The 16,161-nt window shown below is 47.3% G+C and overlaps 1 protein-coding gene across 1 annotated transcript; it reads right to left on the minus strand.

The window, feature by feature from the left end:
* On the minus strand, positions 1–1,101 carry F5891DRAFT_1195487 (uncharacterized protein; the record flags this gene model as incomplete). The annotated part of the gene is made up of 1 exon (XM_041368136.1): positions 1–1,101. The coding sequence occupies one exon, from the start codon at positions 1,099–1,101 to the stop codon at positions 1–3; it is 1,101 nt and encodes a 366-aa protein (XP_041219790.1).
* Between the last annotated feature and the right edge of the window lie 15,060 nt (positions 1,102–16,161).

Raw genomic sequence — 16,161 nt, forward strand, 5'->3', positions numbered from 1 at the left:
TCAGCCGCCAGGCATAATAGGAAAGTGTGCGCTGAGATCAACAGTCTTGTCCCCACACATGACTTGAAAGATCAGACTGTGTGCAGGGCTAGGATTGAATGTGAAGAACAATTGTGGCAAGCCAAAATATCCATAGTAATTACATATCTCATTGTGCACAAAGGTCTTGGAAGCTTGTGACCCTGGAATTTGGGCAGACATGGTGTTGACCTGATCCAAAAGTTGAAGGGCATCACACTCCTCAGAGGTCGGATTCACAATCTTATGTTTGTGCTCAATTTTGTGTGCTAGTCGCTCCAGCAGAGTGGGGGTCACACTAGTAAGTTTGCAAGCCATGGTGTCAAAATGTGCCTTTCCGACTGTGAAAGACGTTTGAAGATGAGCTTGCCGCCACTGTAAGATATTTAACACCACAAAGATGAAACTATTATTGTACTGAAAGGCACGATCAGATATTGACAAGAAGTACTTTGCTTGCCTTTTGAGGGAAAGTGGACTTGGGCAAGCCTTGATCTTAAATCCACCAATTCCGTATGGGAAGAGAGTTGGGTAAAGGCCTGGGAAAAACGAAGGGTTGTCATACTTGGGAACAGCATGCACCGAGTGATGAAGGATCAGGTCAGGTTCTCCAGTTTTCACATTCTTCGGGAGGAGATTGCGGATCGCAGAGGCTACAAAATGATGCCCACTGACTTTGTCGCTTTCAGGATCGGCCACACCCATTTTCTCCACCATTATTGAGCTGTCTTCATGCCCCTGATCACTAGGGTCTGTAAACATAGCAGCAGGGTGTTCACTGAATCTAGCACTCTCGTCTTCAAACACAGTGTCCGCGTTAAGCTCGCTATCTTCAACAACGCACTCTGACAAACCAGGCATAGGGCCATCGACTGGGTACAAATCCATCAGGGAGGAGTCTAGGGGGATATTAGCATACAGGGTGTTGTGATGGTGCAACCACACTAAAAAGCTCCATATCTTATGCCTGCAGACCTGAAAAAGAGTACCTAGGTGCTTTGCATCGAATTTCTGTGGACCAATGAAGATGACGCTGGGAAAGCCGTTCACATCCACAGGAGTGTGAGGCAGCACGGTGGCCATAGACACCACATTCATCTCATGTGCACACATATTGCCATGAAATACCTTAGGCTGTGTTGGATCTGCAGACTGAAACAGGCGGGTGACATGAGCTGTAATGCAATACAACGCACATACTTTCCTAGACCCAGGTCAGGTCTGCAAACTGATCAGGCAAACATCCTCGAAAGAGATGGTTGGCAAGAGCTAGCCGTGGCACCTTGCAGTTCACTAACGAGGAACTGCAGTCGGAGCACATGTTGAAGCTCTTCGCAGTACCAGATTCCTCAAACTGTACACCAGACTTCTCCAACATCAATCTGTCAATGAGGCTGTGCCCGAATGAGAAACATGATGACAGACTTTGAATGATGCAGCGCTGGACAATAAATGGATTGATGAGATGGATGAGGTCCAAGTTGTAGTCACCCAAATCATCGGAGAGAGAAACAGAGCTACATGCATCATGGTACCTCCCACAAACAGCACATATGGGAGGTTCTGACCACTGTGAAGCAGTATGATAATCATGGAGGCAGCAGTGGGCGACATCTTTGTTCACAATGGTGGGCCATTCAAGTTCACGTTTCACATGGCCAGCATGAGTCTGTGCAATCCCCTCAAGTTTGAGAGCAGCACGATGTAATTTGCCACATTCACTCTCTTTGTTTACCAAAACCGAGACAGCATCAAAGACAGACACACCAAATTCTGTGCGTAAGATATGTGAAACGAGCAAGTCATCACTCAGCATGCTCAGATCTGTAAAGGGCAGAATGGCCAGTGAGATGTTGGCCAACAAGGGAGCACGTGCATGGAAGAGATCCTAAGCACGTTGATGCAGCACATTCACAACACCATTGCACAACTTTCAGTGAGAACGTGTGTCCACCAATGCATATACAGAGGCGGGCAGGTGATGAACACAAGATGAGATGACAGTGTTGTTCAGGGCACAGAGCCTACAGCAGAGTTCTTCCAAGGGGAGTGAAATCCATGGCATCACCAATGCACAAGATATTGTCAGAGGAGAACCACCTATGGGAGAGGGTATGATAGGTGGAGGCATACATAGCATGTGCGCGACATCTTCACCATACAAGTCACAGAAATGAGCAGAGATAATTGAACAGCGCTGTAGGAGAGGAATCTTGGCTATAGGTGAAGACACTTAAAACTAATGGGTGCTCTACAGCAAGACCAGGATACGAGACAACAACTCGACCCAAAGGACAACCACTGAGAGAAGTTCCTCGGAATAAAAATGGAGGGAAACTCTATGAGCTAGGCAGGCGCTAACAGGCGCGAGAAGGTAACACGTGTGAGTGGGAGGTTCGAGAATGCGTGTGCGCAAAGCGATGGCACGCTCAGAGCGTTAAGGGAAAGTATCCTTAATGAGAAGTGGATGCTTAGATGATAGTTGATTGAAGGATATGATCTGATTTCAAGCAGGGAGGTGATCTATACACTTTCCAGTACCCAGAGATAAGGAGAAAGTAAGTACCAGAACCAAAAAGAATCCCTCTGTATTTATGAAGGGAGATTTTGCTATGTGGCACGCTTCTGAACCGAGTAACTATATCAACTCTAATTATAACTAAGTTTAAATAGACTTTCTATATGTAGCGCGGACATCGGACCAAAGATTTTGTTAGTTCAATGAATGAGATAGAAATAACGCACCAGCAAATCAGTCAGGACATGGGACAAATGGACGGACGGTAGCGTGAAGACCTAGGAGGAGGCGCACAAATGCGCGCGCGAATTGCGCATAGCGCGAGCGCAGGTAAGGCGCGCCTGAGTGCACGCGAGTGTACCTAAGGAGCGCGAGTGCGCGCGAGACTGGTCCTTTGGATTAGAGCTGGATCATATAGGAATGTATGGATAAGGGCCACATACTCGGCATTGAGACACATGAGTCTCTACATCTCCTGGGGACTTACATTCTGAGTGTCCCCACTCAGTGCTATAGCGCGGAATCTTGGACTTAGAGAAATGGTGATAGACAGGGATCAGGTGATCGCGAGAGTAGGGTCGTCCTTTGATGATCGCGAGCATTGATGATGTAATCGGGGGAGATGTTCATAAGAAGATGGATGTGTTCTTGCAATCTCTTGACTTCTTTCTTATCAATCTCTCACCATGCCTACTTTCAATGTTGCTATGCTGAATGCCACTCCTTCCCCTGAGCCTGTTCCAGTGGCGCAAGGGCCTCCTGAGGACGCACCTATGGGCGACACTAGCGCGGAATCCGATACCAACTGCCTCCTTGCTGCTTGGGCCTCCATTCTGGTCTCTTTGGAAGGATGTGTGGTGTCTGCGCCTGATCTCAAGCCGGAACTCCTCGAGGATCAAGAGACGTAGTTGCGCGAGTGGTATTCAGTGCTGGTGAGTGTGCTTACATGTCTTGATCTATTGTAATCTGACATTCCTAGGCCATCTTGAACAGCTGTTCTACTCGCACAGGTGTGTTGGCGGTGGCACTGGAGATGGATGATAAGAGTGCAGAGTTCTTAAGGCAGGATGGAAGAGTTGCAAGGAGATTGAGGTGGTCATGAAGGACTGGAAGGTGAGGGTGATTGTGACAGTTCCACAGGCACCTCCCATGCAAGCTGCACGCGCCACTGACGTGTCTGGTACTGATGCCAGTAAGAAGGTGTGTGTTCTGTTTCCTGCTGGTGCGCCACTCTATTAACATGTTTGGCTGCGCTAGCCTTGCATCGGGCGCATGTCTGTGGTTGAGGCATGGCGCTGTGGCACTTGCATTGCCAAGGACATAGACTGCGGAGGCGTGCCTGGTCGCTGCTGCCCTCCTTGTGATGTGTCCAAGCGCGCCTGCACTTTCTGTAAGTCACGCCTCTTGTATTTCATTGGTGCGCACCACTGACTGCTGTGGATTAGCTAAGCGCAACAATACAGATGCGCCTAAGGCATGCCCGCACAAACCGATGCCTAAGTGTCCTATCGCTGAGTCTGCAAAGGAGACCGCTTCCTCCATTGCTGTGGAGGATGAAGAAGAATCCGAGGAGTCTGAGATGGATGCGGAGATTGTTGGAGAGTGTGCTGTGGAGGAAAAGGTCGTGCGCACCTCGCGCAATATTCCTGTGTGCGCCGTTGGTCCTTTGGCATCTGGTTCTGCGCCTAAGGGAAAGGACAAGTCCAAGGATCCAGCGGTGGAGTTGAAAGAAGCTTGCATGGAGGCCGCACGTTTGAAGGAGGAAAATGCGCATCTGCGCACTTCCACTCTCCAGATGCGCCAGTATGCGCGCGCCCAACAGGCGGACCTCCTCAACTATTCCAACAAGTTTTTTGCTATGTCCAACACATGGGCTGAATTGGAGAGGCAGATCAATGACTCCCTTAAGTAGATGCACCTTTCTTTTGTTTTTTTCTTGTCTCCTAAGCGCCAATGTGCCTTTGTAATAGATCCTGTGTTATCTTGTCCCATGTCCATGTCCATGTCCTCATCTGATTCACTGGGCTAAGAAATTAAAATTATAAGTTATGTAAGTAAGGGACAAGTGCGAGACGAGGTCAAGGTAATGCAATAGACTTTACTGAAATTTCTGCGGGGTGTGCGCCTGTCTTGTCTTCTTTGCGCGCCTTCCATCATCTATCCCTGCCTTGTTGCACCATGCGCGTGTGTCATATCCCGTATTCCGGACCTACATCCGATAATATTCCCACGCCTCATCCGGACCTTCGGATGTCCTATCCATGTCTCCAGTCCTCTACCCATCCGGATCCCTGCACCTCTGCACATCCACATCCACACGTCCATGTCCAGATCCCTTTTCCTTCGCAGCTAGCCTGCATCATTCATCCTTGTCCTGTTGCCCTAATGCCACATCCTATATATCCATGCATCTCATCCTTGTCCCATTGCCCTAATGCCACATCCTATATATCCACGCATCTCATCCAGACCATATCCGATCCGGTCCAATCCGATGTATAGATCCGTTTCCTATCTGATATACGATAAGCTTCATAATTCATTTCCTGTGCATATAACGTCAATACAGCCTATCCGGTATTCCTTGTTACCGGTACCTCGGTTATATCTATTACCGGTATGCTTACTGATCTGTTAACCTATGTTCATTTCCGACTCGCGTTTGTCAACCTTTGCATATGCTTCATACATAGCCTCGGACTCTGCTTATTGATCCTTCTGTTATTTCTCTTAGTATATAAACTCGTGTATGTATATGTCTTGTAGTACCTCAGTCTGAATATCATATTAGTCCTCGCACTAGTCTTCACTCTAAGTCCTCATATCAGTTCTAGTCTTCCAACTTAGTTGATATCCATCTCAGGCCTAGGGAGTTTCTCCCTAGGCCGGAGCTCTGCTTATCCGATACTCTGCTTATCCGATACTCTGCTCATCCGCTCATCTGATCCTCTGTAGTTTCTGGAAGTTCATCCGGATCTTTCCCACGGTCCTCCGGACCTATTCTGCTTCGGACTTTGTCCTTGCAGCCTTTCCTCTGTTTACTTCTACTCAGGACAAGTCCCGAGTAGCCATTATACATATCCGTATCAGGACAAAACCTCATTGTAATTTCCGGAAGTTCCTCCGGAACTTTCCCGCACTCATCCGGAAGTTACTTGCACCCATCCGGAAAGTCCTTCCGAAGTTTCCTGCGCCTTCGGACGTCTTCGGACTTTCCTTGGACACCAATCTGAAATTAAGGGCTCATACTCGGGTAAGGGGCGCAGCGCACGAGCTGAAGCCAAGCCCCTCAGAATCAGTCCTACCCTTTGTGCATGGTCTTAACAGCGCAGTTGAATGAAAGTTAGAAAAAAGGTGCACGGCGCCGCATGCGCGTTAGAAAGTGAAAGTCTATTGAGGTGATTATACGTGCGCTATACACATAAGGTAGTGATCAGTATGTACTTGTGGGGTATTAGCGTTTTTCGTGGTGCATTGACATTTTCTAGAGTCTGTGGGGTTTATGTGCAGGCAATGTGCATTATATGAACAAATGAGATGAAAGATATCACTGGATGAAACCCGGGGTGAGACTGAGAGTATGTACTTAATGGAATATTTTTGTGTTTTCGTATTATCTGGTGTTTTTTTTTTTATGTTTTTTTTGTCGAATGCGTGTATGTGCAAATATGATTGGATGATGCACGGGGTGGGAATTATGGTTGCGCTGACCTGCACCAAACCGGTTTGGTGCATGGATGACCAATACTCTCTCATGAGTCATATACCCTGAAATACCACTATGAAACCCTTTTCCCTCTTATCTGAAGTTGGACTGAGGCTAAAGGAATATTTTTTGCTTTTCTTTTCATTTTCCAAGTCTGTATACCAGCAGCCTGAATATTTTAGTACATTTAATTCTGCGATGAGTTTTGCTTAGTCAGCCATGGTGATGACTCAGACAAAATCCCACACATGTCAGGTGACTGTGAAAAATATTTCCCACATATGTTGTCCTGGAAAAACATTAGTAAACCCCTAAATACTAGGCTCGCGTCATTCTCACCCTTCAAACAAAGCAAAGCAAAGACAGCCACACACAGGATTCATATCATGTGACACTTCTTACTCTCCTTCTGGATTTGTCATGAGGGGTTGGACAGGTCACATGACTTAGCAAAATACCCAATGACTCACTATGACTCACTCTAGATACTTACTATGACTCACTATGACTCACCATATGACTCATTATGACTCTTGATGAGTCTTGAATACACTAGTAGCACAGCCACATTTATTGTGTATATAATGACCCCAGTTTTTGAAATAATGACAAGCGAAACAGCAGCAGATAGTAGGGTGTTTTTCAGCCCATCCAACACTAAGTTGTGAGTAAGGTGTGATAAGTGTCAGTACCAGTGTCAAGAACTGTCTTAAGACTGAGAGGAACATTCTCAAGAGACAGTAATACTGCAAGCTCATCATACTGAACGACCAGCTGTGAGCTCACTGTGTGCAACAACCAGCAAGCAAGGTACAGCCACAGTTATATTCTGATTTCTATTATTCTTTTTCTTTTCTTTTACTTTCACCAACCTTTGGTGGTCTTTGTCCAGATATATATTTCCAAAATATTCATGTTGTCTCTACGTCCACCTAAGACTCAGAAGTAGCATAGTGGGGAGACTTTAGGAATTGATAGTGAAGCTTGACCTCACTCATCTGAGTAGCAATACTGAGCCAAGATATTCTGTGCCTGCTAGGCTTTAGCCGTTGAAGAGGGGACTTGGTAGTAAACCCAAGGATGTCCATTCCTGAGTCTGTTTGAATACTCAAAGAAGAGTTCCTTGACAGCAGGTTCAATATTGAGCTAAGAGTTCTACAATAAAGCATTTGATTAGTCTTGACCTTTGATCCTACCTGTTTTGTGCTGAGGGGGTTTATCATTGTAATTCTGCACCATTTCTTTGGAGTATAGTTTGGTATGAAGCACTGTTTTTGAAAGGGAACTTGAGGAAGAATCCCATATATTCTTTTGGTCATTGCCATACTGTCGGGCTGACCATTGTTTGTTTGTTTTCCTATCAAAGTCCATAGATTGGATTGACCATCGTATTACTGATCTTGCAGAAGTATCCTTAGCTGAATATACTTTGGGTAGTATACAACTAGCCACCCACGAACGACCACATTATCAGTCATTGGTATTTGTCTGAATCGCTGACCGTGGAGATATTTGTTTTTATAGGTGTTTATCTATAGATCATCTATCTAAGAAGACAGCGCGCGCTAATTGTCTTGCGCGCGCTCATCTTCTTGGGGTTCTACAGTTTCATACACTTCTAGTTCGTCAATGCTCTCGCCGTCTACTCCAGTCATTAGGGTTACCAATATGCGCTCCTCACTACGTGGGTAGTAAGGGATGACGCGAAACAGGGCGAACCGGAGTTTTGAGATTGCACCATCTAACTTGGCCAACATATATGAGCCTCCCTTCGTGCAACGCACTATGATCATAGGTCCCAAATAGTGTGGCTTTGTCTTCTTGCTCAGTTCGTATTCGACCTTTGAGTTGTGTACCAATACTAAGGCGCCGGGTTCGAAGTCATGCGATTTGATAGACGCGCGGTGTTAAAACCATGCACAAAGGATAGGACTGATTCTGAGGGGCTTGGCTTCAGCTCGTGCGCTGCGCCCCTTACCCGAGTATGAGCCCTTAATTTCAGATTGGTGTCCAAGGAAAGTCCGAAGACGTCCGAAGGCGCAGGAAACTTCGGAAGGACTTTCCGGATGGGTGCAAGTAACTTCCGGATGAGTGCGGGAAAGTTCCGGAGGAACTTCCGGAAATTACAATGAGGTTTTGTCCTGATACGGATATGTATAATGGCTACTCGGGACTTGTCCTGAGTAGAAGTAAACAGAGGAAAGGCTGCAAGGACAAAGTCCGAAGCAGAATAGGTCCGGAGGACCGTGGGAAAGATCCGGATGAACTTCCAGAAACTACAGAGGATCAGATGAGCGGATGAGCAGAGTATCGGATAAGCAGAGTATCGGATAAGCAGAGCTCCGGCCTAGGGAGAAACTCCCTAGGCCTGAGATGGATATCAACTAAGTTGGAAGACTAGAACTGATATGAGGACTTAGAGTGAAGACTAGTGCGAGGACTAATATGATATTCAGACTGAGGTACTACAAGACATATACATACACGAGTTTATATACTAAGAGAAATAACAGAAGGATCAATAAGCAGAGTCCGAGGCTATGTATGAAGCATATGCAAAGGTTGACAAACGCGAGTCGGAAATGAACATAGGTTAACAGATCAGTAAGCATACCGGTAATAGATATAACCGAGGTACCGGTAACAAGGAATACCGGATAGGCTGTGTTAACGTTATATGCACAGGAAATGAATCAAGAAGCTTATCGTATATTGGATAGGATCGGATCGGACCGGATCAGATGTGGTCCGGATGAGATGCGTGGATATGCAAGATATAATATTAGGGCAATGGGACAAGGGTGAACGATGCAGGCTAGCTGCGAAGGTAAAGGGATCTGGATGTGGATGTGCAGAGGTGCAGGGATCCGGATGGATAGAGGACTGCAGACATGGATAGGATATCCGAAGGTCCGGATGAGGTGTGGGAATATTATCGGATGTAGGTCCGGAATACGGGATATGACACGCGGAAGCATTTCTCAAAATCACATATGGACTTGTAGCGCGCCACGACTACTTTATCTCTGATCGCATTGATATCCTCTATGCGCTTCTGCAATTGGCGCGCGCGCCATGCTATAAGGTCAGTGGTGGTGAACGCACCTCAGCTTGGTAAGGGCGTGAGGAACGTCGCTTCTGCAAGATCAAAGGGAAATATTGGCTCGATGCCATGCATCATGAAATAAGGTGATAAACCCGTCGCTTTATGAATGGTGATGCGCTCTGCCCAGAACACTGAATGAACTACCTGATACCAGCGAGAATCATCTCTGTCGCAGCTTTTAATGATGGCCTCCCAGACATCGCAGTGTCATCTTTCAACTATACCGTTTGCCTGAGAATTATATGGTGAGATGCGGATTGGGTGAATCCTGTATTTGTGTGCGAGTTCATCTACTGCGAGCCTATATGCAGGCGTGTTGTCCATCACTATCTCTGTGATCGGGCCCCACCTACACAAGAGCTCCTTGAAAATAAAAGCGGTTAGCGTGTTAGTATTTTCTTTGCGCAGCATGCGCCATTCTGGATACGATGTTAGTGCGCATAGCGCTTGCATGAGGTATTCATATCCGCCCGCTCTGGGCATCTTCATCGTGTCGATGTGCGCTTTGCGGAATAGGCCTCCTGGTATGGGGACAATTGGAGGAATATGCAGCCTCCTCATTTGGCGAACTTGGCATTCGTGACATGTTTGTCTGTACCATTTGATGTCTTCGATGATGCGTGGCCACCAAAAGCGTAGCCGTAGGCGCGCGCTGACGGTATAGATACCCTTGTGCCCTAAATCATCATGCACCTCCTTGAGAACGCGATAGTGCTTTTTTGGAGGCAACACAAGTTGATGTTTGCCGTGCGCTGCTCTGCGCCATAGGTTGCCTTCCAGGACGAAATAATGTGCTGCATTGTTCATGAAACGTGCATTTATGTCCAACGATAATTGCTGTAGGCGCGGCTAGAACAAACTTTGATGCGGATACGGTTGCACCTACGTTCTCTAGGCGCTGTAGGATGCGATTGACAACAATGCAATGCTCCCAGATGAAGCGCCAGATTCCTACATTTTCAGGTATTGTCTTGTATGAACCGTCTTCGCGCTGATAGTGCGTTCACACTGATTTGATCAGGACATCATCCACAAATGGCGACATGAACTCTGGAATCTCGTGTTGGAGGATAAATGCGGTATCTCCTTGGTAAACCTGCACAGCGTTAGCATGTCCTTGAGGAAGAGTGGTTAGCCGATGAGGACCCAAAGGTGTTCCAAAGATCGTCAAGTCGCGCGAGTCTATGTGAAGCGCACGCTGGTCATATCCTGAATATAAGTCCAATATTGCGTACACCGTGTAACCAGCGAACACTTCTGCAAGAAGTTCGACAAAAGGCGGAAGTGAGGCGTTGCAAATTGTTACCGCATTGAGTGGTTGCAAGTCGTGAACTAGGCGCAAGGATTTTCCATCTTTCTTCACTATGCAAAACCAGCGCGAGCAATACACAGCTGTTGATGGTTCATATACTCCCAACAAGATCTTTTCCTTGATGATGCGCACTACTTCATCTAAGGTGGCTGGCGGGATCGGAATATTGCGCTGAGACCATAGCGTGTACGGAACTGTCAGAATATTATATGGCGGAAAGTAGGTCTTGTTGAGGCGCCCACGCTCTGAGGCATCCCATGCAAATGCGAGTTCGTGCACGTGCATGAGCCATCGCACTAATTTGAGTTCTTCTGGCCATAGCCAATTTGCTGGGTCGAGGTCTAGCTTATCCGCGCACACCTGGCGAGAATTCTGGGGGGTGAGTGGGCAAATCAGGTAAACCTGCTAACGGATCTTCTGGCAATTGGCGCACTACCCTATACTCTGTGGGCATAGTGGTAGGTACCGTGCGCACTTTCTTTGCGACTGGTTTATAGACCAGCGCGTGAAGTACAGGATCATAATAATAAAAGGAATTAAAGGCGTCGATAGTTGCCTTATCTATAGCAGTCTGCGTGGATGTTAGATGCGCGTAATGCGCAGAATACTGCAGAGTAGAGGATGAGGAAACTTGATGCATAGAAACTAAGGGCGATGTGTTGTTGCTCCTTAAGAGCGAAGAATGGGACACACTATCCGCAGCGCATTAGGTGTGATGCGAGAGTGCGAAATGTGATGCGATAAAGAAAATACTTGGGAAGATGAATGCATATGGGTGTCTCCCCACGAATGCTGCAGATCATTGATACTTAAAAACCCTGTTCCTCCTCCTTGAGCGCGTGACTTGTGCACTTTGCGTCTCTTGCGAGCTGTCGCTTGACCCAAGGTAGGGTTGGAATGCGCAATTCTTTGCGTGCATTAGGATCAGTTAGTACAAGATCCTGCTCTCTGTCGGGCAGATCAAATGTGTGACATGAGGCAAGCTTAAAGAATGGGCGCCCTAGTAAAACTTCAAAGGTCGCGCACTCGATGACCTGGACTTGGAAGTATAAGGGTCCTGCACCAAAATTAAGCGGGACATTCTCTATGACTCCGAGTGTCGCGTCGCGTGACGTGTTCACCAATTCCATATTGAGGCTATGGTCCAATCTGAGCGGTATGCCGAGCTCTTTCCATACTTCCCTTGGCATGACTACTACTTCCGCGCCTTGATCTAAGACGCAGGTGAGAGTGCACCCTTCCAATGTCTTTGCACGAATATAGCACAGGGGCGCGAAGTGATCCGCGACGATTTTGCCATCATTGCTTCGCATGTGCACATCCTCATATTGCTTTAGCCATTGGTCGGTCGCAGGATGCCCTGATAATTCATGCACCAATACTGCACCTACTGTGACGCGCTTCTTGGTCGTAAGTTTACAGAAATGTTGGCGAACATTGGGAGATACAGCTAATAATTCCCTTACTGGGATATTGAGATTGGAATCGAGAAGGCACTTGACAACACGTTTGTTGGCCTCCTTGTCCTCAAGTGCGAATGCATAACGATATGACGATGACTGTGCTGGTGCTTGGGCTGGCGATGATGATGGCAATGCTGAAGATTGTGAAGGAGATGATGATGATGATGATAATGGTGTGGATGATGATGATATTGTCGATGAAGGCAAAGCACCTTTAGGAGGCATCTTGGCGCTTGTTGGTGCGCTTATTGGCATGCTTAACGGTGCTACTTTCGCAACCTCTTTTCCTTTACCTTTGTCAGACGAAGCTTGTATTTCGGGAGAGATTATCTCCTCCTCTACCATGGCTTGCCTAGATGCAGGTCTCGGATGCGCAGTATTTTGACACCATCGAAGCGGACATTTTTACCTTTGGCATTGCGCTTCTGGTCGCGCCTCACAGCTACATAGGCTATCGCTTCAGTCATAAGATCCACCGTCTCATTGTCCTCATTGAGTTCCGTTTGTGCGACTGTGTGCACAAACGCAGACGAGCCTACTTCAATTACTGCGTCAATCTCGTCGGACACGTGATAGAATAGTCTCACTGTCGCGCCTGCGCTAGCAGTCGTATCCGGCATTGCGCGACTTGCGTGATGTCGATCTAGTCGTTCCTTGAGTAATCCCTGGCCCGGAATCCACTCGCCATTTGGCAACACAAGCTTGCACGTCTCTTCGCTAACCTTACATTTACCCGCGTCAATATACCTTTGTTTCTCTGCACAATGAGGGTAGTAGTGTTCGAGACTGCTGCAAAAGGCGCAGTCATTGAATGTTGGCGCATCGCACTTATATTTGCACTTGGTTACTGTACCTTGTGTGGGCAATTGCGCTGATGTGGTAGCTGTGACTAGGTTAGTGAATGACGCTGCCGTAGGCGCGCTAGGTGTCGCGCTTGCTGCAGGTGCATTTGTGGGCAGTACGAAATGTCCAGCTGTAAAGACGTCCATGAACGGGTATAGATCCTGTGGGTAGTGATCTGGAATTTTAATCATGAGGTGCATACGTATTAGCGCCTGAGCATCCTTGGGAATCCCTTCCATGAATATGCGATTGTGCTCGGCTTTACCAATGTGATCTTCTGCCAATAGTGGTTGCATGACTTTCTTGAAGGCTCGAAGGTAGTTGCTTAACTCCTGGTACGAGGGCATCATCTTGTTTGAGTATTCATGCGCGATGGCTTGTAGATCTGAAAGCGTGTAGCGCCTTTTGCCATCCCATCCGGGATACATTACCTTCACCTCATCTAAGAAGGTGTTGTAATCGCTTACTTGTGCTTCAGGCGTTCCTCCCCATAATTCTCGGTCATCGCGTTCAAGGTAGCGGATGATACCCTTGATACTATTGAGTCCTTGTAGACCTACTTCGTCAGCGAGCTGCTCGTATAGGTCAATAAAGTCGGCGAGGTTGTCGGTTGTACCATCGAATTTAGGCATGTCCATTGTTCCCCGGACAGGCATTCTGGTTCTTACTGCAGACATGACAGGCAGTTGGGAAATTGCAGGCGCGGGGATCTTGTGATTGACAGGTGCTTGGCGCATGTATGCAAAGGGAAGGTTAGCTATAACGGTACCACCTGGAATTGAGAATGGCGCGCATGGGGTTGCTAAGGCTTCTTGCTTGATTTTCGGGATTCCCGTTGTAGGAAGTGTGTTCTTACGTGCAGAGACTACTTGCGCGTTAAATGGAGTGTCACTAGAGTCGTTAAGCTCAGTTAGCACACTTAGCACTGACAGGTTAGAAGAATTAAAAGGAGGTTGATTGGGCATGTGGAGAAATGTTCCTGGAAGTTGGCTTCTTGGGTTATCTATTGCTTCGAAGTCGTCGGATGATTCTTCAGGCGAGGGTGTGACTGGCGATATCAGATGTCTAGGCAAGCGCGCTAAGAGCGATAGATCTGGTCGCGGTGGTTCTGATATATTGCGCGAACGACCGAGCGAGTGATGAACGAATAAGGGTCCTGGTATAATGGATTCAACTGCTCTGTCGAACATGGTGATGGCTTCTTCTCTAGCTCTGTGGCAACTGTTGGGTCTGAGGCGCTGACCCTCTATCTCAGAAGTGTCCCTCACAGTGGGCTCCAGTTGTAGGAGAGGAATCTTGGCTATAGGTGAAAACACTTAAAACTAATGGGTGCTCTACAGCAAGACCAGGATACGAGACAACGACTCAACCCAAAGGACAACCACTGAGAGAAGTTCCTTGGAATAAAAATGGAGGAAAACTCTATGAGCTAGGTGGGCACTAACAGGCACGAGAAGGTAACTTGCGCGAAGGCACGTGAGATGCGCGCGTGAGTGGGAGGTTCGAGAATGCGCGCACGCAAAGCGATGGCATGCTCAGAGCATTAAGGGAAAGGATCCTTAATGAGGAGTGGATGCTCAGATGATAGTTGATTGAAGGATATGATCTGATTTCAAGCAGGGAGGTGATCTATACACTTTCCAGTACCCAGAGATAATGTTACAAGTAACATCAGCTACTTGGCCCCCTATCATTTTTCCCTTCATCCTCATCCTCACCTTCCTCCGGCTCGTACTCCTTCACCGACTATCCGTTGATCGGATCCTTGGGACCGTCCCCATCTCTCGCCTCCCTCCTATCGCACCAATGTGTGCATGTGCCTTCGGGCTATAACTCGTTCTGACTCGTGCCACCAATGTGGCTTTCCCTGATCTCTTATCCGACTCATGCGTGCTGCGCATTGTATCTCTTACCGTTGGTTCGTTCCAACATTTCTCAGTCTCATTCCGCATTTGACCTCCCATCACTAATCAGGCTATGCTGCCATTGTACCTATACCCTTTCCGTTTCCCCTTTGCCCTTACCTACAGTACGGTAGCCTTGCCCTTAACCCTTTCCACTTAGTATAAGTAGTCAGTCACCTTGTACTAGATTCCCTAACTTGAATCTACTCAATCTTCCCTCGAACATACTTCCCTCTGAAGCCCCCTCAGCTTCAGTCTCTAGTATCTTTTCTTAGGTGCTCATCGTGCCTAAGTCCATCTCAATCGACTACTCATCGTTCGGACAAGACAGTCCTTACTTTGAGAACATCAGTGACTTCGAAGACATCCATCTTAGAAGTCACGTGACACGTGCGTCTCTGATATCTGCCAACTCGACGTCGCCAGTCTCAGTCGCTACACCGGATCCTTCTGGTTATGTCACGAACATTAGCAGACGACGCCCCTCTTAGGGCTCTGCCTAACAGATCTATTTGAGTGCGTAACAGATAAGGAGAAAGTAAGTACCAGAACCAAACAGAATCCCTCTGTATTTTAGAAGGGAGATTTTGCTATGTGGCACGCTTGCGAACCGAGTAACTATATCAACTCTAGTTATAACTAAGTTTAAATAGACTTTCTATATGTAGCGCGGACATCGGACCAAAGATTTTGTTAGTTCAATGAATGAGATAGAAATAACGCACCAGCAAATCAGTAAGGACATGAGACAAATGGACGGACGGTAGCGCGAAGACCTAGGAGGAGGCGCACGAACACGCACGCGAATTGTGCATAGCGCGAGCGCAGGTAAGGTGCGCCTGAGTGCACGTGAGTGTACCTAAGGTGCACGAGTGCGCGTGAGACTGGTCCTTTGGATTAGAGCTGGATCATATAGGAATGTATGGATAAGGGCCGCATACTCGGCATTGAGACACGCAAGTCTCTACAGTGCATCCTGGGACTCCCAGGGGGCAAACATAGGTCTGCAAATTCCTCCGACAACAAATCATTAGAGAGCAAAGACAACTCAGCACATCTCAACAAGAAATGTGACAGTATCACAGAGATTGCAGCACTCTTTGTGCGAGCATCAGAAATCCTGCAAATGAACTTTTGTGCAGTAGTCGTCAAAAGTGAAAGCGACAGGGTGTGCAAATTTGCTTCATAGAATGTGTAAGGGTGAAGAAACCATGGAGGGTCATGATGTGATTGCAAAACAGCAGATGAGACTGCAGTGGGGGCTTCAGGCTGATCCACACCGAACACTCAA

This window comes from Suillus fuscotomentosus, assembly GCF_016647785.1.
Source record: "Suillus fuscotomentosus strain FC203 chromosome Unknown F5891scaffold_83, whole genome shotgun sequence".
Lineage (NCBI taxonomy): Eukaryota > Fungi > Basidiomycota > Agaricomycetes > Boletales > Suillaceae > Suillus > Suillus fuscotomentosus.